This window comes from Mercenaria mercenaria, chromosome 8 (assembly GCF_021730395.1).
Source record: "Mercenaria mercenaria strain notata chromosome 8, MADL_Memer_1, whole genome shotgun sequence".
NCBI lineage: Eukaryota > Metazoa > Mollusca > Bivalvia > Venerida > Veneridae > Mercenaria > Mercenaria mercenaria.
In genome coordinates, this window is record NC_069368.1 from 32660118 (window position 1) to 32687329 (window position 27212).

At 33.9% G+C, this 27212-nt stretch overlaps 1 protein-coding gene across 5 annotated transcripts in view; it reads left to right on the forward strand.

Annotated features, from left to right (window-relative positions):
- The window catches only part of LOC123566632 (lachesin-like), a 172011-nt gene that overhangs the window by 68212 nt on the left and 76587 nt on the right, over positions 1 to 27212 (forward strand). For 2 of the 5 annotated variants that reach the window (XM_045360914.2, XM_045360916.2), the window contains exon 2: positions 12036 to 12362. In XM_045360914.2, the coding sequence (XP_045216849.2) occupies positions 12272 to 12362 (91 nt within the window). In that variant the 5' untranslated portion in view covers positions 12036 to 12271. Of the gene's footprint in view, positions 1 to 11283; positions 12363 to 27212 lie in introns of those variants that run through there. The other 3 variants (XM_045360913.2, XM_045360915.2, XM_045360917.2) reach the window with 3 other exon arrangements.

Genomic DNA, 27212 nt, shown 5'->3' on the forward strand with positions numbered 1-27212 from the left:
GTTAATATCAAAAATTGCAATTTTGTTTAACTACTAAGCGAGAGTTGATATCATAAGCTAGTTGAATATGGCAACAACGTATTTTTACGTTTTAGTTATAATGACTTTAGCAGTTTTGGCTTACTCCTAGGTGAGGGTAGGGTTGATATCATAAGCTAGTTGAATATGGCAACAATGTAATTTTACGTTGTAGTTATTTCGTGCAAAATAATATAGTTATGTTGAATATGTCAAACGAGTACAAAATTATAGTAGAAAAAATATGCAATTTCGATTACTGAAGATGGCTTAGTAAGTAATATTGATAATATGTAAAATACAAGGAGCAATTCAAGAGATTCATATTATTTTATGGTAACATTAACAAAATTTGATTTACATTTAATGTTTGGCAAAACTTGGTCACAGTTCCGCATAAACTTAGAATTGCTACTATATGTAACGTAGATTTGAAACACTAAGAAGCATCAACAACAGTCACAGGTATAAATGAAACATTGTGAATAAGTAGAATATATAAAACCAGTAAGAACTTACAACTTATATAATCATGCTATTTAAAATATGTATAAAAATCATGTGGAAATACCCAGAGTACTTACGTTTACTACATGTTGTAAAACAATCAGCCTTTTGTTTTTATATGACTTTTAGGACGCTCATTTCGAGTATATGGAAATGATACATGTTTCGTTATAATTTATTATCCCATAAGGTAGACTTAATTTTACTCTGGTGTAATGCATACCTCATTGTCAATGTCAGTAGACATTCTGCAAATAAATTGATAACATTAAAAAATATGTGCTTTCGTGCAAATGGATAATGCCAAGGTGTCAAACACCTTTATTTCCTTATTTACTACCTGTATAACGCATGTATGTGTATTAAATGATTTTATGTATGTGTATTGTTCATATCTTCAAGTTGTTTTGTAATATATTTCCACACTGACAACACTTATGGCTTATTTGCCGGTTACGAACTTGATGGATCGAACAATAGACGTGTTCGTATTGAATAATTATCGACCATGTCATGTCACTGTCAAAATAAGACCGACCAACTGTTAAAAATGGTTTAAAATTTTTATGTTGTGATTACATCAAAAATTGATGAGAAGTGCAAGTTATTGTTTTAATGGGCGATCATTGCGTGACTGTACACATTTAATTGCAATGCATTTCATACAGTATAACACTTGATAATTAACAGATAACAAATGCCAAACATTGTCATTGTGATACTTTAATCAGATACAGCTTTTTAGTTCTTGAAAGAATAACGCTGTAATCATGTTCTCTACATGGAAAAGTAATAAAAAACAATGTTAGATTTTGAAACTACTGTCTGATGTCACTGTTATAACTAATTCAGGTCGTGTGCCTGACATGCCATAGATTAGCTCTTATAATGATTGTAGAATTGTCAAAAAAATATCATATTGCAATTTAAATTATATGCTGACTTGCTGTCAAAACTTTCTCTCGGGAACAAAAAGTGATATTGCGATTATTATCCGTTCATGCACTATGTTAGTGGCATTAGAATTTCTCGCTTTGCTTCTAGGGGTCTAACTTGTCTAAGAAGGAAAGGAGGGATGCAACTTTAGACATTGGTGTAAAATGTTTCTTCTTTCTTTATTTCATCATGTTTCAACCGATATAAAAATGAAATGGCGGTGGTGGATATAGGTATAAGCCAGTCTGATTCGGTAGAATAAATTATATTGTATTTTAAGATAACAGGATTTCATCCAGTTTTCATTATGTTATAAATAATAGCAAGACTAATCGAAGTTTTGCATTCAAGTACGTCTCTACGATTAATATGTCTTGTCACACTCAAATGAGCCAGTAGTTAATTACTCGCTTCTGTTGATTTAGTCAGTCGCTAATCACAGAAATGTTTGAAATCATGGCCAGTTTTATAATTTGCAATTTGAGCGGTCCCTAGATACTTGTTAATTTCAATTTCAATCTAAATTGACTGGATATCAATGCTAACTTTTGTGAAAAAATAAATGATTCATTTGTATTGAGACTTCACAAGTTTTATCGAATAACAGTTTTCCAATCAATTTCGCATCAATTTCGCATCAATTTCATATTTTACGCTGAGATCGTGTCACTGATCCATTTAATATTTTACGCGGAATAATAAATTTCAGTTGCCCTAAACGGTACCTGGGGGTAATTTCCATGTATTTATCTGAGTATACAAATATTATTTGCATTGTACATACTTCCGGTTAGAGTGTAAAAAAGTTAATTATGTAAGGTATGTTATACGGTGCCCCTAAAGTGACATGTTACACACTTTTTTCCACTTAGGTAATGTGAGACTTTTTTTTTTATTTCGTTTTCGTTTAAACGAAATCATTTCGTTTTAACGAAATAACTATTTCGTTTAAACGAAATCATTTCGTTTGAAAGAACGAAATGATTTCGTTTAAACGAAATAAGTTACATTTCGTTTAAACGAAATAGTTATTTCGTTAAAAAAGTCTCTCATTACCTAAGTGGAAAAAAGTGTGTAACATGTCACTTTAGGGGCACCGTAGTGTTACATAAGTCAGGCGCGAAAGTCTTTGAGCTTCTACTTTTTAGGCGTAGGGCGGAAGTGACATTGAAACATTGAACAGAACGATCAAAGTTTAATGTAGATTCAGGAGGAATTGTAAGAGAGAAGTATTCAAATAAACATTTTAACCATTCGGGCGATTTACTCCAAATTAACACATTTCTCGTTGTCGGTTTCATTGCAATTATAATGTTCTGTTGACACAATAATAGCTTACACATTTTTCGGTTTTGCATTCCTGCTATTAACTAAATACCAAGGTGTAAATAGTATTTCAATTATGTTAATATCTGCAGCTGATTTTGTTTTTATTTATTTGTTATTGTTGGATTTAGAGTCAAATTACCTAAGCGAACCTATACCGTTAGTGGGAAATGATTTTAGGTCAACGGGATCAAATACTCAACCAGGAGGGGCCCCTGTGTCAAATGAAGCTCTTGATTTAAGTGGAGTCTTGAATCAAAGCTAAAGGGTGTCATCGTGTACCATGATATTTTATATTGATGTACAATGAAATCATTTAATTTTTTGCAAACGAAATTTCATGGTTTAGGTCGAAACGATTATTCCATGGAGCCATGAATAACTGGATTTTAAATTCTGGACAAAAAAGGCACGTTTTCGGGGGTGGGGGGGGGGGGGGGGGGGGTTGCTGTTCTACACTACTCTCTATATCTATTTACAAACTTCTCGGATTTTGAAAAAATTATGAAGTACGTCCCTTTGAATCATTTTCAATATTAAGCTGAAACCGCATATAATAATAGTAAGACATGTTTAGGCCATACATTTGCATAGTATTGCTAGTGCGCAAATTACGCATATTGCTAGTGCGTAAATTACGCAGTTAAGCACAAATGGAGATAAGCTATACCAAAATCACTTTGTTTCGACCCATGTTTTGAATTATTATGTACAATAAAAAGAACAGTATATACCTTTTAAAAAATACGTGTCGTCTTGTCTAAACAATGAATTAAAATTTCTATTCTCCCGTTATATATACTCTTCGGAAATACTCTCTACCTCAATCTGCGAATCTTATAGAACGCAACAGCTTAACATTGGGAAAAAAATATTATCATATGTTTAACAAGGCTTTCGTGTGAGCCGAAAATACAGGTTTAATTGTTTTTTCGTATCAATCAACAGACTGTTCAAATAAAAATAATTGCATAAACATGTTATAGCGACGTAATACCTTATTGTAAGTTTTAGTATACAGTATTCTGTTAACATAATTAATTAATAGCATTCCCTCTTTTTGCTTTCATGTAATTAACTAATTTCAGGGTGCCAGGAATCTTAAAGCTTGATGTTGAATAGTATGTATATTTTACATACCTTAGCTAGGCAAGTTAATAAAATTTGTAAGTAGATCCTAAGGAAGCTAATAGCAAGTCTGTAAAAAGACAGGTTATAGATTTCGAAGCACCGCCTGGGCTCCTAACATCGGCTTAAGCCGAACTCTATGTTACAGAAATAATAATTTGGTTTCATGTTTCAAAAGGAGCAGAAAATATATAATCTTTGAATTTTATTAAGACTGCCACCAATGTAGCGGTAGTTAATAATATCTTAAGGAAGTTTAAAGCATATAATGCTAGCAGTCTCGGTTCCATTTAGCCTGTTCATTTTACACTAGACTTGTGATTTGCAAAATTAGGATCAGATAACTTGCATATTACAGTTTCTTTGATATTGTATAAAACACATAATCTAGTTAATTTTATAGTTAGTGCATCAGAATTACCTATTAAATGATATCATATTATTTTATTATTATATATTTTCGTAGGTGAAAAGTAATATTAAAGTACATATCAAGTATGATTGTGACGAGAGAACGATACTTGTGTTTAATACTTCTAAAAGTTACAGGTCTTAATTAGGTCAGATGCGTTTTAGTACTCATTACTCTAGACCCAATATTTTATATGAATGATCTGATAGTGTTTGATCAGGCAATGGACTTGTAAAGGCACTCGGCAATTTTTGTGCGATTACGAGTTCTCTGTATCCTGCTTCGGCATTCTTCGGCGGTCACAAACACATAGCCTTCCTTACTTAACGGAAAAGGCCGAATTCGTATTCGGAAAAGCATAATGAAACGTTAATTGCCAATTGTCATTACGGGTCTCCTATCTTAAATTTATTTGTTGTTGTTGTTTTGTTTGTTTTTTTTGCAATGAAGAAAAAATCATGTCCTTTCGCGATGTCTTATTTGTATCGATATAAAGTGCCTTTGTCAAATTTCGAAATCATTTATAACTTGAGTTATTATCACTAACGTACTAGAGAATGGCTTAAGGATGCAGTCTTTCTATACAAACTGCTGTGATGGGACATATTTGTATTTCAAAAACAGAAACTTAAAAGGAACTAAAGTTCAGAGTAAGTGTTATGGGAATGTAATGTCAATTATATGGTTTACATAGGTTTTAGATCATAAAGAAGCAGCTTGCCTGACGAAATACAACTAATAAGAACTTTCTTCTTGCCGTGGATGTCCTAATTTAAATATTCAACTCTTTAACTCTTGCAGAACATCTTTAAACATGCCATTCATAAGAAAACTTGAATTAACTTTGGCAATGGTTAATGTTATATTAATAGCCTGAAGTTAATTACTCTCTTTTCTTTCATAACCAGTTTTTTTTCAAAACTGTCTGGGATCTGTCTGGGAATATGAGGGAACATTTAGTTCTACTATAATAAGAGAATTTATTATACAAGTTACCCTGTATTATACTCAATCATTCATAATAACCAACGGTTTCTATTAATAATTATCATAATTTTGCATGAAACATTCATGCATTTAAAGAGTTTGTAGATTCTTGCAACAGGGCAGTCGAGTTTAAATTATAAAATTCTTCTGGATAAAAAATGATACAATCAAAGAAGAAAAAAATGTCATTTTATTCCGTTTTGTAAACATGAACAATATAATTCAGTTTATGTTTACATTTCCAACCGTACATGAAAATGTGTAAGATGTAGCAACACGGCTTGAACAAAACATATGCACATAATTATAAAACTTTTATATATATCTACATGTAAGTAGCTCTATTTAGGATGTGGGTGTGTGGGGGAATCTCATGCTCAATAAAAACAGCATCATTGTATGGAAGTCCCACATTGTAGATTTTTATATATACTTTATTCATGTCACGCATTTCAGTCATATGTGAATGATGCCTGTTTATTAGTAATTTCTTTGTACTTTATGTAAATATTTTTCAATGACATATGCTTAACAGAAATATTACAAAGTCGTGGAGCGTGCGCAACTCTTTTTCTTGACTGTTGTTATGTATTTAACACCGAAGCAATACATTCTTCCTTGTCAGTTTCAATACCTAACATTCTGTTAACAAATTAATAACGGTATTGTTGCTTTTTTGTAATTAGGTAATGCTAGGGTGCCAAGAATCTTACATTATGATACTATTGGCATGCCTTCTTTAAGTTGATCAAGTGTTTGTATTACACTAGGATTATGTTTTCTATTTGTGATCCGGTACATTATATATGAGCTTCAGCTCACTATAAGAACTTTTTCTTAATGAAATTCAAGTAATCAGTATGCAAAACAAATAGACCTTGCGTGTTTAAAAGATACGGCGACGTTTTTTTTTTCTGTAAAACTTGACATAGACACAGAGGGGTTATATAAGTAGATAATAATTATTTTTCTGTTTATAATATAGATATTTACGGGGATATGTAACAAAAATGGAGTTGTAAAATACTTTCTGTTTTCAAAAATTGTGCAAAAATACTTATTCAAATCTATGGAAGATCATTTAGAGCATAGAACTCAATACAGGAGACCTGAACTAGTTCATTCTGTCCGTGAATTGTATCTCTAGATTTGCCTAGCCTGGTCTGGCTTGACCGGATCCAGTTTGACATGATGAGCCCAGTTTTAACACGGTCAGGTCAGGCCATGAAAACGCCACAATTTTCAATGACTGCAGTTGATATATTAAAAAAAAGTGAAAACATCAGGAGTGTGAGAGTGTGTCATCTTGACCTGGATGAAGGTTTGTCTGGTGTTAGTAAAAAATGTCAGCTTATCATAACAGTTAAATCTGTGCCTTTAAAGCTGCTTGATATTGTTCATTATATATTATAAATAAATTATTTGATTGAATTGCATCTTGGACCAGAGAAACTAGAAATAATGACCCCCCTCAGGCATCGGTGGCCAGTAAAGCTTATTTTCAATTACCTATAGTAAGCAAACAAAACTTGTGCAGTTACCCTGTCAGGTCAGATGTAGGAGTGTTTAAAATCATTCATACCTTTTGGGTAAAAGATAAAGATCTTTACACCGTACATATTGGAATAATACCTGATCTCGTCTGGTAGCTATATTAGGTCATTAAACATTTGGCTAATCGGGAATGGCTGGGCAGGGCAGGGCAAGCCAATACCAGATCAGACCAGGTTAAAACTAAAAACTTCCCTAGACCCCCAGCACCGCCTTTAAGCGAAACTCTATTATATCACATCAGTAAATGGACTGCATGATCCCAAAGGACCATATTTTATAACAAACGTTTGCGAATGAGTTGTATTGTGCATTAAACTACGGTGCCCCTAAAGTGACTTAAACGAAATCATTTCGTTTTAACGAAATAACTAATCGTTTAAACGAAATCATTTCGTTTTAACGAAATGTTATTTCGTAAAAACGAAATAATTCAAATGATTTTGTTTAAACGAATTAGTTATTTCGTTTAAACGAAATAATTTCGTTTAAACGAAATGATTATTTCGTTCAAACGAAATGATTTCGTTTAAACTTATTTCGTTTAAACGAAAAAAAAACGTCTCACATTACCTAAGTGGAACAAAGTGTGTAACATGTCACTTTAGGGGCACCGTACTAAACAGACATTTGATAGACATTTGACGAAGGAGCAATCAACCTAGAGCAATACAACTGACATGCCCTTTCATCTTTTTATGCACGTTGGAAAACAAATACTTATCATTCGTTCCGGTGCAAAAAAACAGCATTAACAACGTTTCATTAATAATTCTGAGGCAATAGTTTATTCAAGATTATTTTCGTTCAATCTTCAGAAAGGAAACCAATTTACATTTTGTCTGCGCATACATCTCTAAAAATAACATTCATCAGCAAACTTGAATAAACATTGATCATGGTTAACGTTATATCAACAACCAGAAGTTAATTATGCACTGATGTTTATTCTGTCTGTCTCTTAATGCATAACTGTTTGAAATAACGGCTTTTAAATAGTTTATCTGTCATTGGTGGTCCTTCTGACTTAACCAACGAAACTGATCAAATTCTGCTGCGGGCTATTATCCCGAAAGGGTCAAAGAATAGAAAAATGCATTTACACCGCTTTCAGTTTTTTTTTTTGTTTTTTTTTTTTTTTTTTTTTTTTTTTTTTTTTTTTTTTTTTGGTTACCGATCAACAATTTGCGATGACCACTTCAATAATAATTCATTATGATTAATAATTCAAATGCTAGTTTAGATTAATTATCATTGACCAATAAAGACCCACTATATACTGCTACTTTACGTGTATCTTCAACAATATATACACCAAATTGTAACAGTTCGGTATTTACATGAACTTTGAAGATGCAAACCATCTTAACTTCGTTCCCCTAAATGAAATTATCTAAGGCAATCCTTGTGGCGAAGATCTTTCCGTCCAAAATTACATGATTCTATATTGATAAGCTAGAACAAAAAGTAGGCATTACCAGCAGCCATAACAAAAATGGAAAAGAGAGATTCGCGTTATCACTTCTTTTAAAACCTTTTTAATTCATCTGAGCAGGTAAAAACCGGCTTATTCGCATTCACTAAAGAACATTGTGTCTGAAATCATTCGTCCTCCACCTCTGATTCATGTGGAGAAGTTAGCAGTTACTTGCGAAGAACAGGTTTGTATTGCTTCAGAGTTCAGGAACACTGGTTAGGTTAACTGCCCGCCATTATATAATTAAAATACTGTTGAAAAATAGCGCAAAACCAAAAAACAAACAAACACTACAGAACATGGAAAAAGCCTAAGGTAATGGAGCCATAATCACAATTAGCAAACTACGTATTTTCCGCATGCGATTTCGGCTTTCCTCTATTTTTACGGAAAGACATTTGAGCATTCAGCAGCATTTACGTCTGAAGAATGCCGAATCGCATAAGAGTACGTAATCACACGGAAATTGCCGAGCTTAATTGCGGGTCCACTACCTTAATACCTGAGAGCAACCGCGGAAACATTTATGTGAGCCGCGACATGTGAAAACCAACATAGTGGCTTTGCGACCGCGCAGTCTGGTCATGATCAATGCTATTCGCTTTCAATGCCTATTTCAATCAGAGAAACCGGTAGCAACCAGCATGGATCCTGACCGGACTGCGCGGATGCGCAGGCTGGTCTGGATCCACGCTGGTCGCAAAGCCACTATGTTGTTTTCTATTGGCATGGCTCATGTTCTGTTGTGGGTGGTGTGCTACATATTAATACAACCGTCATGCCTGAGCTTATTTATTAACGGATTATTTTCTGTTGCGTTTTTTAAAACGGTAAGCTAAATCAGTGTCCGGGGAATACTTAAAGAAAGTTAAAATGTTTTGCATAAATTTAATGTTCCGAAGCGATGATATATGATAATTCTGCCCGGCAAAATTTGCCAGGACGCGACATTTGCATCGTAAACATATTGCCAAGAATAAAGTCATTAATATTAACCGCACGCTGGCAAGAATTGCATACAGATTATCACCTAAATGAGGCGTTTTGCATAATTTTAGATCGTTATAGCCAAGATATATGCAGACTTAGCACAGAAGCATTGCAATGCAGTTACTAGATTTGAACGGCAAAAAAAATGTTTATTGGATACTACAAACATGCAGTTTTATATGTAGCCCAAAAGAAAACAAGAGCCGTCCGTAAGACAGCGCGCTCGACTTTCCTCAGTGCTTGACTCTGAATTACAGCTTTGCCAGTAAAAACAAAATCCAAGTTAAAAAGGGACATAATTCTGTCAAAATTCAAATCAGAGTTATGGGGATTGTTTCTCCTGGTGTAGACTTTGATGATTAATAAGTATTTTAAGTTTCAAGTCAAAATCTTTGACAGTAACAGAGATATTTGACTTTATCAAAAACTTTAACCAAAAATTCTAAGTTATAAAGGGGCATAATTCTATCAAAATTCAAATCAGAGTTATGGGGATTGTTTCTCCTGGTAAATTATTATTTTAAGTTTCAAGTCAATAGTTTTGATAGTAACAGAAATACTTTATCAAAAACTTTAACCAACGGCGACGCCGACGCTCTACTTTTTCTTCGAAAAGTCGAGCTAAAAACGGTAAAGACACATCTATATCATTTATTGTCCTTTTTTACCTTTCGGCTAGCATGAGCGTGTACAATCCTCGAATCTAACCCCTTTTAAAATGGATTACTTGTATTTACACTACATATGTAATGATGTATAATTCCAAAGCTGATTTTAAATTGAAACCTTGAGATATGTATCTTTTTATATTTTTTCTTGATCAGATTAATTTCATGTAGATTTTATATTATGATATACTAATTAAGTCAGCTGAACAATAAATGTGCGAGATCAAGTGTTATATGTCTAGCCGCCAGTAAAAAGATAAGATCTTATTTTTACAAAAGAACGATATTTTAATTTTGCGTTTACAACAAACAAATATTCCGTTTTATGTTTCAACCGAACTTGAGTCTTTGAAGTCCATACTTATGGAGATACAATGTATGAATACATTTTTCACTTATCGAAACTTCCCAAATATCAGTTTCATTTCAATTATTCACTGGAAAACACAGAAATTTATGGACATTTCGTTATTTAACTATTTAAAAGAAAATTAATTTTACCAATCTTATACTTCTGTTTCGAAACAGGATGCATGTCAGTTTGAAAAAACAAGTTAAGCTAATCTTATATTTTAGTATTCAATACTCAACTAAATTTTTGACAATATGTATTCATTTTAGATTTTAAAAAAGCAAATGTTTACATTCTATTAGATATCCTTGAATAATATTTAAATATAATTTAATGTTAAAGTACCACGTATATGGTACTAAAGGTTATTTATGTTATATATTTGAGATAAATAGCACGTTTTTCCGACTATTGTGTCGGTTTATTTAAAAGTTTACACATGTAATTTACTACAGCTTCGTTAAGTCATACTAAAATAAATGTAAACCGCATCGAGGACGGAGCGACAATTGGGGCTATCGACCGCCGGACAAAGTAAACATCTGCCGGCTACTGTTTATTTGACCAGTTAGGGTTACGTTTCTTTTAAATTAACATTTAATACACCACATGGGACTTTTACCACAGGCGCGGCGGAATTTAAAACAGTCAATTTATCTGGTGCATCGTTTTAATGACACCGGTAGTTTAATTTGTCTACTGGCCGACAATTAACTTCAGTTAGAATAAAACTCTTTTTTATTGCGGAGACAGGCGGGAAATTTGTTTCTGTTCCCAATTGGGATCATTGAGGGAACAATCAACTGAAGTACAAGAATTGAGCAGACAAATCAAAACGAAGTGCCTCTGTTTTGTATTCAAATAAGCACAAAAACGACATACTTGGCTCGTCAAATCTCCTGTCAGTGTCTAGCTGGTAAAATAGAAGATGCTCAGATACTGGCATCGGAGAGTAGTCAGAATATACCGACTGTAACAGTAAACGGCAGAACATTCAGACAAAGTTCTGTAGACGAATTACCGATAGTTCTATATATAAAAAAGTGTTTGCTATACAACGCGTTATAAATGTAATCGCAGGATAAGATTTGTATATATTTGTTTAATGCGGGATTATTATTAACTCTGTTGGAAATTCACAGTACAAAACACACAGAAGCTGCGGTGCACTGCTCAATCAGGCGTTTTTTGACTTAGATTCACGGCGCGTACTGTCGAAATGTGATATATTAGCTTAAATAGCGGGGCACTATTACTGATGTAAGTCCTGGATGAGATAGATAACTGGATTAAGATTAACTGGTGATAAACTGGCGTCGGGATTTATTAATGCATGTAACATGATTTGAAAACCGACTAAATGTGTTTACTTTATATTACAATAAAAATGTGGTGTTTAATATAGGCATTCCATCGTGCTAAATAAACGGTGTTTCACCTATAGAAAAATTCAAATGTAAGTCTCAGCATGGAGTTTTAGCAGAAAGTTAAATAGATGTGTATTTGTGAGTTTCAGCACTAAGTTTTAACATATATGTGTCAAATGACACATAGTGCTAATTGCGCTAACTCTTGTTTACGCTGTATATGAAAATGTGATCGCTAGATTGTGTTAAAGAAATATCACAAATGCAAGTTACCAGTCTAGGTGGATATTGAAGTTTGATTTTTTTTCCTTTTCAGATAATCTGCTATATGGATATACTTGTTGGGCATTTTAAAAATAAGAGTCGGATTTGATAAGGTGATCGAAGAAACGAAAAAAATGAAATTGCTACCAGACTTTTAGATTGTGTATAATGTTCGTTTCATTTGGTGGAGAATAAATGAAATTCTCGAGAAATCAGTTTTTCATTAGGTATGAAACGTAGAAGTGGATTATAAAAAAGTGGATTACTACAAAGTGGATTAAAGCAGACATGATGATTAAGTGGTTGAAATTCTTACGAACAGTTTCTTCAGGACGAATTCTCGTCATTTCACTTTTATTCATGCTTTTTTCTGACGAAGGTAAGTGCGGTTTATATTATAAAAACTAGAATTAATTCATTGGTATAAAGAAGTCTTCAGCTCATTTTTTACAAAATTAGTTTCGAGTATAAATATTCCACTTTATAACATATTCAGAAAAAAATATTACACGAAAAAAAAAGATATAAACATGACGTCCTGACGGACAAGAACTAATATAACATTTTGTAATTTTATCTGTGTTTCAAAATATCTAAAGAATAATTATTTATTTAAATAATGAAACACCTTTCTTCTTAACGCTTGACTTGCAGTTAATTTAAAAGAGATACACAAATATATGCGGCCGCGATCTTGAAAGCCTTTATTCGGCCCTTTAAGTCGCCCTGCTGTTAAACCCCGCCCTATCCATTTAGCCGAAATTAAGTAGGATTTTGCAGTATTATATTACATTGAAAAGAATCCGTCTGTTGGTGATGTATACTGGGTATTTTTAGCCTTAATTGTCATTTTTTTTTTTTTTGCTTATTACTTGAGTACATTCGTGATATCCATGGATGGTTTTCAGTCGTTGTTTTACAAATTCAGTTGTATTAAATTTTGTTCCTGATATAAGATTTCGTCAAATCGTATTATTAGTAAATCAGACCTATATGAGCCGCGCCATGAGAAAACCAACATAGTGCGTTTGCGACCAGCATGGATCCATGCTGTTCGCTAACGGTTTATCCAATTGCAATAGTCTTTGAAAGCGAACAGCATGAATCTTTACCAGACTGCGCAGGCTGGTCTGGATCCATGCTGGTCGCAAACGCACTATGTTGGTTTTCTCATGACGCGGCTCATATAAAGATACTGAAACTTCATTTGGCTGCGGTACAAATCATTTATAGCAATTCCTCTCGTATAGGTGAACAGCCTTTGTGACGTTTTCAAAAATGTGTTAAATATTTTGCAAGACGTCACATATTTCAGTCTTATGGAATGGATTATAGTGTGAGAGGACTATACCATTTTAATATCGCAAAGACGTCGCACGAGTGCGATATTGAGCCATGAATACATAATTTTGGTATAACACTAGAATAGTGAAATATTCCCAAAATAATAATTCGACGTCGCTGTTGTTTCAAGTTTAGAATACGTTTGCTGAATAGACCTGGTCTATAATATGTATATGTCACAGGGTGAGAAAAATGTGCAGCCAGACCGGGACTCGAACCCGGGGCCACGGAATACCGTCCGATGCCCTACCGACTGAGCTACCCGGCCGCCTACACATTTTCTCCCCGTTTTAATATTCAAAGAATGAGTTTAGGTATTTCAGCAGAACAATCTAACTAGGGTAAAAATATATTACATTCGTGTCTCTCCATCTTTTTTATCAAACTCATCCAATAAAAAAGACAAACTAGCATTCTAATATTTTGTTCAACTCGTTTAATAAATTCAATATGAATTAGACAGTCATGCTCTTCTGTATTTGCTAAAATATCCTTAAGATTAGTATCTATATATTATGTTAAGCAATATATTAACCTCTAAATGTCTGGAAATGCCTTTTTAAATCTTAAAACATAACCTCTTGTGGGAAACAGTGTCACAGTATTTTGATATTTGTCTTAGAATAATCTTAAGGCATTATATGTTCAGCGAAAAAGGGTAATGCCCTTTAAACATACAAAAGGGTCATAAAATAGAAACAAGTCTCTTTTTTTTCAAAATAAGGTAACACTGTTTCTTCGGGTATGTAATTGTGTGTAAAATGCAGTAATGTTTTACTAGAAGGGGTCGCCCCTAATGAATAGGCCATGTTCAAAAAGTGATGATTGGTTAGCTATTGTCTTCTTTGATCTATTTGTTTTAGTTCTGTGGTTAGGAATGATCTTTTTAGAGAGGTCGCTTTGCTCTGATATAATATACTCTGCACTGTTTATATACAATGTGAACTCTTTCGTTCAATAAAATATCTATCTATCTAGCTAGCTATCTAGCTATCTATCTGTTTATCTAATAACAAAGATACAAACATTTTGAAGAGTTTATCGAATAGAAATGCATAAAGCATTATGTGTTTCCTAAAATATCAGATAAAAAGAAAAACCATTATGAAAAGAAATAAAATCATGTTTTATTTACGATGTGAAGAAACGGGGACATACCATTCTCTTGCATATACTTGGTTTCTTTTCTTTTCTAAGTCCGTTCAAGCCTCAGCAGCGCAGAACATACGCATGAAGTTTTGGACTGCAAATGCGTTATACAGGTGATAATGTGAAGATTTATTGCTAAAATCAGCCCAACCCATTCATTAATCATTATAAACGTTGCTTCTAAAACACGACACCGTTGAGTATTATACGGATCTGTCCCAATGCTAATGCTCGAGTAATTTATGAACAATAGCGTTAAATGATATATTACTAATATTGATTACACGGAAATAATATTTCGTGAATCAATATTTTGCTGTGAAAATGCATTGAATTACTAGTGATAAAATGATATTTTATCGTTTTTATGTGTGTATTTAAAAGATTGAGTGTCTGTTAACAGCGGATGAAAGTGAAAGGATTTGTGGGCAAAGTAATGCAGATATTATTCAAATTAAATCAATATGTATATCATCCTTTTATTAAAATATAACGATCCGTTATCTGAATGCTAAAATAGAATTATGAATGTCAATACCAGAATAAGTGCAGGAATTTACATTTGAACTTGCAAATAAAATGAAGTTCATCTTTTTCTTCAAATGCTATCGATTAAAGGTACAGAAGTGATATGTTAGTATACATCTAAATGACTGTTAAACTTTTTTCATAGGAATTGAACTTTTTTCTTTTATTTCTAAACGAAATGATTTCGTTTTAAGAAAGTATACTGTAATAACTAGTTACGTTACACGAAATATGATTTGTTTATTCTTTTTTATCATTAATAATACGTTTAAACGAAACGATTTCGTTTTTACGAAATGTTATTTCGTTAAAACGAAATGATTTCGTTTAAACGAATTAGTTATTACAGTTATTTCGTTAAAACGAAATCATTTCGTTATTTCGTTTAAACGAAACAGTTATTTCGTTCAAACGAAATGATTTCGTTTAAACGAAATAAAAAAAGTCTCACATTACCTAAGTGGAAAAAAAGTGTGTAACATGTCACTTTAGGGGCACCGTATTAGTATACATCTAAACTTATAAAGCTCGTCTGTACTTCACAAATGGTAAAATATATTGTAGGCTTTACATAAAGTATATTTGTACATACAAAAAGGTAGCACAGAACTGACATAGATGCCATAAGTAGGGATGTGTGTTTATTTCTTTTTTATTCATTAATATTACTTTAAACATACATTTTCAATTTTTAAAGGATTCTTTCTTCTTAGTGTCTATGTTTTAATAACTGACTGTACCCCGAAATAGAATGAATAATAAAAATTTGAGAAGTAATGATTTAGTCGTGTAAAAGATTACGTTTGTTTTATCACATGAAAATAGTTTTTCAGTATTAACCTAGGTATAAAACACTATATAGCAAAATCATTTATAGTACAGTCAAACCTGCCAGTAAAGACCACCCTTGGGAGAGCCAAAATGTGGTCTTTATTTGGAGGTGGTCTTCATTCACAAGTTAAATACACTGTAAATGTTAAAATTGGAAACAAAACAAGTGGTCTTTGGAACCAGGTGGTCTCTGCTCAGAGGTGGTCTTTAACACAGGTTTTTTCTGTATACTGAAACAGGAGGGCGGATTCGAATACTTCCCAGATGCATTCGACGTTTTTTTTTCTCTTTTCCTGGTTTTAAAATTCGTATTACCTACAATCTCAATGCCCGTCTCGATGACTAATATTTTATGGAATAATTACTCATTAGAATCCGTTACTAGAATTTAGGTCACACACAACCACTACATTTTGGGCCTCATTATCTTTTATAATTTTACGTTGAAAATATTTTCTCGAATCTTACATGCCCCGCCTACACACACGTAGGCTTTTTTTAGTTAGTTATTAAAAACTTAAGAAAAAAGGTTGGTTAATGTCCAGGTGTAAAATTGCGCCCTAAGAAGTTTGTGCATTTTATATGGAATAGAGAAGGCCAGCGTTTTAGTGCGTTTATGCCTAATCAGGCTAATGTAACATTAACTTAATAACTCTACATCTAACAAAAGATCACACGTATATGAATATGGTTTATTAGAGATTTTTTCTTGAGTTTAAAGCAATTATCGACGCCAGATACGGAAAATAAATTCAGTTATGGTGTATCTTAAAATTGTTTAGTATGTAAGTATAATTAAATCTCGCACATGACGGATTTTGTTATAGAAATCTGTAGGGCATACATATTTTGATTTCCATAATTCTTAATACAGTAACTATTATGTTTGTAATAGTGGAACAGACTTCAAATGTTAGAGGATCATTTGGTGCACACAAAAAAATCAACGTTTATGATTAGTTTTCTATATGGGTCGTGCCATGAGAAAACCAACATAGTTGGTTTGCGACCAGCATGGATCCAGAACAGCCTGCGCATCAGGATCCATGCTGTTCGCTTTTAAAGCCTACTGCAATTAGATAAACCGTTAGCGAACAGTATGGATCCTGACCAGACTGCGCGGATGCGCAGGCTGGTCTGGATCCATGCTGGTCGCAAAGCCACTATGTTGGTTTTCCCATGGCACGGCTCATAGAAAACGAAAATATATTTCATACGCAATAATTGTATTAAAATTTTATATTGTTTTGAATTAAGTTTTATTGTAACATTGTCTCAGCTATATATATATATATTAAGATCTGACTGCGATATATTAGCTTGTAATAATGATCAATTGTTGCGATTATTATTTGAAGTTTTGTCCGTCTAAAAGTCTGAACATTTAAAAAAAATCGCACAAAAACAGAATTCGAGGAGAATGTATGAATTAATGACGGTGCCACTAGAAGCGACTAATTTATATAATTATTAAACAAATGAAATATATTATATTACAAAACTTTAAAGTTACCCTTGTCCTTTACGTCGCATAATCGCGAGAATAAAAACACAGACAACGCGTTCTGTATTGTGAAATAACGGTGCCTTAAACATTCTCCTTGGAAAATCTCTAAAATAGTTAAAATCTAAATTGATCTGCCAAATATAAAGCTTGAAAGTTAATCTAATTTAGGAAATCGAAATTAATGCGTTGTTTTCTTCTTGTTTTTTTTATCCCTGACATTTTAAATGTGAATATAGAATTTAATAGTAATGTTGAAGTTGACAGTATATGTATAAAATTAACAAGCATTATAAGACATTATTAATTGTTACTTTTTAGTCTCTAAGAATTTCGATATAGGTATAAGACATTTACTTAAATCTTATCTCGGGGGCCTTCGTAGCCGAGTGGTAAAGGTCACTTTGAATAACCTGCTCCTCACCTTCGAACCCTCACTTGGGGAGATTTTTTTCATGCAAGAAACTCATTCATTTGGCTGACGGAAGGTAAGTTGATCTGCCAAGATACTCGGCAATGATTAGTGGTACATGGGGTCTTCTTCCACTATAAATTGTTTTTTAATGTTGGGAAGTCCCCATTTGACCCGTAATTGCTTCGCGTGAACATAACAAAAATACATTCATTTGTAATACACATTAATAGTTTGCGACCTTTGATAATTTATCTAACATAACTCAAAAGAAATGATGTAAAAATAGAGAAAACAGTACATGTTTTATTCATAGAAAAGGCAAACTCTGTTTTATTTCTAATTAAACCACTCTCGTTATGTTCTCGGATATATTTCGAAAAGAGGATACAAGTCTCTTGAGATACTTTGAGTAATTCTTGTTTTCTTTAATTTCAATATTTATGATAATTAAAGTTATCTAATACTTTTGTGAACCCCCATTTTATTATTTATCCCCCCGCCAAAGGCGAAGGGGATATTAGAAATGCTCTCCGTCCGTGCGTGCGTGCGTGCGTCCGTCCGTCCGCAACGATCTTTGTCCGGAGCATAACTCCAAAAGTACTGGAGGGATTTTCTTCATACTTCATACACTGATAGAACACATTTGGAGGAAGTGCAATGTGCAAGAACAATAACTCTACCTTGCCTATTTTTTGAGTTATTCTCCTTTATCTTATTTTCTTTAAAAAATTTGTCCGGAAAATAACTCCAAAAGTACTGGAGGGATTTTCTTCAAACTTCATACACTGATAGAACACATTGGGAGGAAGTGCAGTGTGCAAGAACAATAACTCTACCATGCCTATTTTTTGAGTTATTCCCCTTTATCTTATTTTCTTAAAAAAAAATGTCCGGAGCACAACTCCAAAAGTATTGGAGGGATTTTCTTCAAACTTCATACACTGATAGAACTCATTGGGAGGAAGTGCAATGTGCAAGAACAATAACTCTACCTTGCTTATTTTTTGAGTTATTCCCCTTTATCATATTTTCTTAAAAAGTATTAGATATGCTCTCCGTCCGGAGCATATCTTTTTTATGCATGGAGGGATTTTGATATATCTTGGCACAAATGCTCACCACCACGAGGCAGAGTGTCATGCGTAAGAACCAAGTCCCTAGGTCTAAGGTCAAGGTCACACTTACAGGTCAAAGGATACAAGAATGAAAACCTTGTCCGGAGCATTTCTTCTTCATGCATAGAGGGAATTTTTATATAACTTGGCACAAATGTTCACCACCACGAGACAGAGTGTCATGCGCAAGATCCGGCTCCCTAGGTCTAAGGTCAAGGTCACACTTAGAGTTCAAAGGTCAGATACAAGAATGACTTTGTCCGAAGCATTTCTTCTTCATGCATGGAGGGATTTTGATGTAACTTGGCACAATTATACACCATCATGAGACGAAGTGTCATGCGCAGTTCCCTTCTTTAGAATTACTTCCCTTTGTTGTTACTTTAAATAGCCTTTATTGTAACTTTTTCATTACTAGTCGTAGGGAAAAATCAAGACCACTTTTCTGTAGTACAACATGAATGCTACATCCAATTTTGAGGTGTATTTTGACCAATCTCTACCTGGTAAAGATTTTTGTGTGGACTTACAATTTTTTTTTTTTTTTTTTTTTTTTTTTGAAGATTAACTTCCCTTAGTTGTTACTATAAATAATTTATATTGTAACATTTTTATAATTGACTGTAGGGAAAAAACAAGACCACTTTTCTGTGGTTCAACATGGATGTTACTTTCCAATTTTAGGTGTATTTTAAGATATCTCTACCTGGTAAGGAGTTTTTTTGTGGACTTAGAAAAACAAAAGACTTACAATGATTACTAAACAACCAGAAAATTAAAATTCCATTCGCAAATACAGCTGCTAGAGTAAAGAAATTTGCCGTGACGGGCGTATATTGTGACATTCTGGCACTCTTGTTCCCTGTTAGCTTTCCATTCCGTCTTTTTACAGTAGCCATATAGAAAAACATCATAGCTATAATACTGTTCATGAAAATTAATAAAATTTAGCAGTAAACCACCTCACCACTGACTTATTCTTTCTTCCACATCTTTAAAACCCCTGATGCGGACCACAACTAAACGGTTCTTCAAAGTTTTCCCCAAAATTAATACTTTCAGACACTTACTTGCCAGGAACTTTAGCCTTCAATTATAATATGCCCGGCGGGGGGATTGGCCATGTCTAACATGGCTCTTGTTATTGTAATCACGCGCGAATTTAAGAGTTGCATCAAGGCGAAGTCAGCTGTGAGTAAAATTCGAAAAATACCGAAAACTTTCTTATTTAGAATGAGACATAAATTTCAGTTCCACTTTTCTTCGATCACTTCCTGTCCAGTTAGAATGGTTTCGATTTGAAGTTTGATTGGAAAGTTCTTCTAGAAATATTTTGTTCTTTAAAATCTTCGCGAAAATGGGTTTGAGTAGGATTACATTTGTATGAATATGAAAAATGTTTCTTCCAGTGGTCTTGTTATTAAATTTGTCCGTTTCCCGGCAGGTTTACAAACGCATTGATGCCAGAATAGTAAACTATATTAAAGAGGCGCATCAGATACACAGTTCAAGAATATGTGTCTGTACGTAAAAACTGTATCGTTTAATGAAATTCTAATTTAAGAAATAATAAAAATGTCATGTACTTTTGTTGTACATTAGATTTTCCGACGGAATTTCTTACCTAATATTTTGTTACATATATTTTCATTGGCTAAGGTTTATCAACATTTATTTCGAATTTTCTAAAGTTGTTTCATTTTTATTAGTATTTTTATATAAGAAAATAATAAAAATATACTATATATTTAATAAAACACGCATCATATACGTATAATTTCGGTCTTTGACCGTAGTTACCGTTGCAACGATTCATTTGCTTATAAAAAGTCACTAAACTATAAAAAAAAATCATTCATATATTTGATTTAAATACAAATGTACTTTTCTTTCATCTTATGCTATTCAATTATTATTACACTCCCAAGTTTGTTCTTTGTTTAATGTAAAGGGTGATACATGTAATTTGATAATATATTTAGTTTAAACATTGGTATTCCATTTAAGTTAGTAGATCATAGCGTAGATTTGTATTCCCTACGTACAAAGTAATGTCTGTGGTTTCAACATACACCAGTCAAAAAGGTCCCAAAATGCACAATATTTCACTTGTAAGGCAGTAAGTTCAATCACCAGGCGATGAGTATAATCTGCGCTCGGAGTTATGCTTTAAGTCGTTTGTTCTCCACCTGTAATTATTGTGGGTAAGTTGTCAGTTTCATGAAGAGCCAGCATTAGCCACCATCTATATTAACTTGACCGTCGATTCATAGCTGAAACACTGTGGACAGGTTGTGTTGAAGGAAGAAAATAACTGTTTAGTTACTTAATTAAATAGCTGTACTAGCGCTATCAACACATTAAAAAAAAAAAGGGTTTGATTAATAAGAAAATATGTAGAAATCATTGAATCATTGAAAGCACTTTACAGATTTACAGATTATTTCATCAAATGCGAGAAATGACGAAAGTTGTTGCAATATGATTATATAATTTTTTATATCACCTCCCCTGTTCAAACGCGCCAAAGACCGCGACAAAATAAACCAGTTGAACTCCGTAATCAATATGTCAAAGTGGATAGGAGTCAAATGTAAGAGATACTCAGATAGATTCAACATTTACTCACGAAACTAAAGAAGGTGTGTTATCTCCCTTGCCCCCCCCCCCCCCCCACCCCACCCCCGCCACTTGCTCCTGATTGCTCTGGTTTTGAAACCTTGCTTGATGGTAGAATTCTACTAATGAGAAAGCCATCTGAATAACTTATGAAGGTCGGTGGTTCTACCCAGTTGTCCGCCCGTGCCCGAAATATTGCTAAGCAGGTCAACCACTAGGGGTCTTCCTCCACCAGCAAAAGCTGAAAAGTCACCATAAAACATATAATAGTGTCGTTACGAGTTAAACCAACCAAACAAAATTTACTACGGTGGCTTACGATGTTCTGGTAGAGTCATCGTCGTGTGTTCCTCGATCTGTGGTTGGTAAGGGCGAGAATACGTGAGCACAAGGCGAACGCGATATCAATATCGTACCTTCGTAAAGTCGCCCTTACGTCCAAAGTGGCGATTGCACGATATGACGGTGCAAAGACGCGAGAAAAGCGTTAAAGTAAATATTTCGCCATCCTGTCGTACTTATAGGCAGTTACGTCACATTTTCGTGCCTTCACCTAAGAATACCGTGATATTGCGTTTAAATTAAAATGTCGAAAACGATGCAGAAGTGCGACATGAATAAACCACTTTTCTAATAACGGCTTCAAACTGAACGTGCGAAACAACGTTGACCCTTATGGAACACCGTAGTTATTATATTGCTACTGACAAGCAGACACATTATACACAGAGTGATGACTTGATAAAATGTAGCAAATAAAAATGTTTTTACTGCATCCATTAACAGTTATTAATTGCCCAATCAAGTTAATATACTTCCAGCAGTGAGTATTCTTTTTGTTGTTGCAGTGAGAGAATGGGGATAATTAAAAGTATTTAGGTTGCTGACATGCAATCTCAATCAATGTGATGCAGTAATAAAAAATCATAATTGCTATGTACCCAAAATTTATTAAACACTGCTAAAAGCGTTTTCTGATACATGCATAGAAAGAACCTTCAATTATGTTCACGATACAGTACGAGGTTTCATTACAGGACTCGTTATATGACTGGTCTGAAAATTTATTTCTGATGTAATGTAATAAAACGTTTACTTTATGGCTTCCCGGTCAGTAGTTAACAATAATTTGTCTGTGCGTCACTTCGCCAGTCGGGTAATAATTTTGACTATTTGTCGATATGAATTCCTATCACATGATATTGATATTCAAAATAAATGTGCCATGCCGTGAGAAAACCAACATAGTGCGTTTGCGGCCAGCATGGATCCAGAACAGCCTGCGTATCCGCGTAGTCTGGTCAGGATCCATGCTGTTCGCTTTCAAAGCCTATTGCAATTAGAGAAACTGTTAGCGAACAGCATAGATCCTGACCAGACTGTACGGATGCGTAGGCTGGTCTGGATCCATGCTGGTCGCAAAGCCACTATGTTGGTTTTCTCATGGCGCGGCTCAAATATGTTTTGTCTTTTATAACGGAGTAATGTTACAGCTTGCAGCTTTTCGAACCTCTGAAGATCATTTAAAGCTATATTTCCAGTGTTGTTCTTTTAAAGATGGTATTTTAAAGTCCGCTGCTTAACATCGTAGAATTACATATCAAGAAAAATGTAAGTGAGAATCAACAATAAACTATAGAATTACAAAACAGATAAACTACACCAGGAAGTAGTTTAAACTGCTGTGTCATGCTGTATGAATGTAAATGTAAAACTTGAGGTGTCTGTTTGTATCATAAACCGCATTCTCATACCATAGCAACCACAACCAAGCCCATCAGGTTTGAAAGAAAATTTGGCTTTAGTGCGACCTGGTTCAGAGCGTTCAGAAACCACATTTATAAACTGCAAGATGTGGTTCATTAAACGCATGATGTACGTTCTTTTTTAATTTTATCAATCAGGTTTATTTTTCGCTTCGGCTTCCATAAGACAATTTTACGACCAAACAATCAGAACGCTATATACGTTCAATGGCGCCACAATGCCGTAAGCGCCACATTCAAATGTGTTGTTACATTGCTGGTGTTGGTAAAAGTTTGAGTTCAAGCCCCATCAACTTAAATTAATAACTAGTCTTATTATGTTTCCGAGTAAGTTGTTTTCCTTCGGACTTACACAACGATCTATATAACTTTGTACAGTATATATATGCTCTTACTAAACCAACTTGTGTTGGAAGTATTTCCAAGTGCAATACAGCAAACAACAGTAGTTGACGAATACTCTAAACATTTATGTCTAATTAGTGAAATGTATCCGTTGGCATTAATTCTTGCCATAGTTTTGCAGGGTCGTTGATAAAGAATAAGGCCTGTGTTTTCTGAATTGATGTCGATGCTAAGTGAATGAGTATTGTTTATTTTTTTTAATTTATTCCTTAACTCTATCTTCTCAAAGGCTTGTGATACTAAGAGTTTGAAACGCGCCCGCTTAACTCAGTAGGGAGAGCGTCGGTCTACGGATCGCGGGGTCGTGAGTTCGATCCTCGGGCGGGGCGTATGTTCTTCGTGACGATTTTATAAAAGGCATTGTGTCTGAAATCATTCGTCCTCCACCTCTGATTCATGTTGGGAGTTGGCAGTTACTTGCGGAGAACAGGTTTGTACTTGTACAGAATCCAGGAACACTGGTTAGGTTAACTGCCAGCCGTTACATGACTGAAATACTGTTGAAAAACGGCGTTAATTCAAAAACAAACAAACTAAGAGTTTGAAGAACATATAGCATGTTTTGCAGTATCTCCAGGACTTACCTACATTTTGTTTACTTGCAACACATGCTGTCTGAATGAAGTGTAGTGATGATGTTAATACAAACAAAACTCCTATTTTCAAGACTTTTCACACCGTTTTCACGTTAACCAATATAAATTGAGACATTACATATTTCTTTTAAATTTAGTGAGGACGATTTTTGATATTCTTGTAAATTATTTAATTACGTTTATGTCCATCATTGAGAGTTGTTTGTACCAATGACTGAAAATGTCTAAAATAGCGATGACGACGTACGCAATTAACACACAGAAAAAGTAAGTTTAGAAACAGCCGAAAAGCTTCAAATAAAGGGTAATGTTTAAAACCAAAAGATGTCATTAGTTTTTTTTCTCAATTTGAAAACTTATATATCAGGAGATATATACGGAGGTCTAGAGTTCAAATGCTGAATCAGAAAGGCTATGTTTTACGAGGAATTCTGACGGTCAGGGCAATGATTATGGAAATAAGAATTCGTAACGCGTGCCTGGAGACAGCCAAGTTTTATTATCATAAATCATTTCTTCATAAAAGACTTTCATTGAAGATGAACTTTGCTTTCCTCTTTTTACATCAAGTGCTTTGAGCTGTGGTAATATAAATTTCTGATCATCCGCGTGTTGTGTAATAAATAATATAGGAATATAACATGTTTAATTAGCAGTAAGAACAATAAAACTTCTTGTTACAGTTATATAAATTACTTTTATTTGACATTTATTTAAATATATTACAAAAGAGATTGGTGTCACTTTTCTCTTTCTTTGATGTAAAGCAGATCAGGCATTTTTAACATTAATTGTGAATTCCAGAACGAAATTACAGAAAATTTAATGTCAATTCTGTATTAATACACTGTTTAAACACTATCTATTATATTTAGTCAGTTAAGTAGTGTGTGTAAGTGGGCAGGGGCGGGCTGGGGTCCGATCAGAGCTGGTGGTTCAAAATAGCCTCATGAGAGGCCCGTACCCAGTTTGGGGTTGTCCCACAGAGTTTAATCCCAACCAAGTCTTTTAGATGTGTTGTCAGGATTTTTACCCTATGTGTTAGCTGTGTTGTCAGGATTTTTACCCTATGTGTTAGCTGTGTTGTCTGGATTTTTACCCTATGTGTATGCATACCGTTCACACGTAATTTAATGTTAGAGATGTGGGTAGGGATGGGCACAATAATAAATTCACTCTTAATTATAACTCGTGCATAAGCTGTATGAATTTTAACTGATAGAATATAAAATTCTCAATGTATGCGGTATAAACAATTTACAGCTATTTGTATATCAGTTGTGCTTCACCTCGCGGTGTCTTAATTCAACATAATGATACACATGTGAACTGATATAGGATTGTATGATTATATCAGGAAAACGATATCCCGACATAAAAGCGCTTTCGACCCGAGGGTCTGCTTCAGTTGCTATAAAATCTAAATCCTGCGCTTTTAAAACAATTTTATAGCGCTGCTTCACTAGAATATCACACCATAAACAAAGGGCATGATATTTCACCCAGTCATATTATCCTGACACCGAGCTGACCTGTCCTTGTACTGTCATATTAATGCTGAGCGCCGAGCGAGGAAGCTTCTAGTACCATATTTCACGTCTTTAGTACAATGCGACCAGAGAGTGAACCCACGAATCTACCACTAGCTTATGCTTTATGCATATCAGTACTTTGCGAGGATATCGATTTATCACTATTTCTTAATTTTTATTTTTTTATTATTTAATTGCAACTATATTTCTAAAAACATACACCGGTGGATGTGTAAACGACAATTGCTGTGCGTGTGATGTAGGGAAACCATGTTAGAAGAATATATTCCTTCAAACTAAAATAACTCCAGATAAGCCTCCCTTATGAAAATAATTGTGCTACAAGAAGGGTAGGTTCATGACTTTCCAGATAAGCTCTGGACTAATTTAATTTCAGTTATGTACGAGGTAGCTTCTCTCTTCTTTTTTTTTAAAAGAAAACTTGAAAGCAAAATCATATAATTCGGAACGTTCAGTATAGGTTTCAGCAAACTGTAAACGTATGAATATACTTTTAGACAATTGTATTATTGTGTTAACTACAAGGACACAAAATACTAAAACACAAGTGTGAATTTCTAATATATCAACACTAGAAAATAACTTTCGTCATCAATGAACTTTGCTGTACATCAATGTTTATAATCACTGTCCACATTTTCATATACATTCTGTTACGGCAGACCTGTCTTGAGAGAATTTCTAACTCTTCCGAGGGACCTCCGTGGCCGAGTGGTTAAGGTCACTGACTTCAAATCACTTGCCCCTCATCGATGTTGGTTCGAGCCTCACTCGAGGCGTTGAATTCTTCATGTCAGGAAGCCATCCAGTTGGCTAACGGAAGGTCGGTGGATGAAATAATGCACGGACGGGCACCTGGGGTCTTCCTCCACCATCAAAGCTGGAAAGTCGCCATATGACCTATAATTGTGTCGGTGTGACGTTAAACCCAACAAAATAAATAAAATAAATTCTAACCCTTCCGAACACAGAATTGTTTTTGAGCACAAAACAGACAAACAATTGTCGAATACATCAGAAATGACACAAATTTTCACAGTGTAAATTAACTGTTTTGAAATTTAACCATAAGTCAGAATAGGAATGGTTTCAAACTGGGGATTTTACAGTTTCAAGGATAAAACGACCCGGAAGGTACAACAGAATTTAATCTCACAGAATTTCATTAAATGCCAGAAATGACACAAATTTTCACAATCTAAATTAACAGTATTTTATTAAATGTCAGATAATAGTTAGAAGCAGTTCTAAATCTGGCATAATTACTTGAAAAGCCGGAATTTTGAGATAAGCACGTTCGAGATATTGAGTTTCAACTGAATATCTAAAATCTCGATTGAACAGAATATATTTAAGAATCAACTTTTTGTGCTGCGATGACGATTTAGAAGTACCTTCGTACTA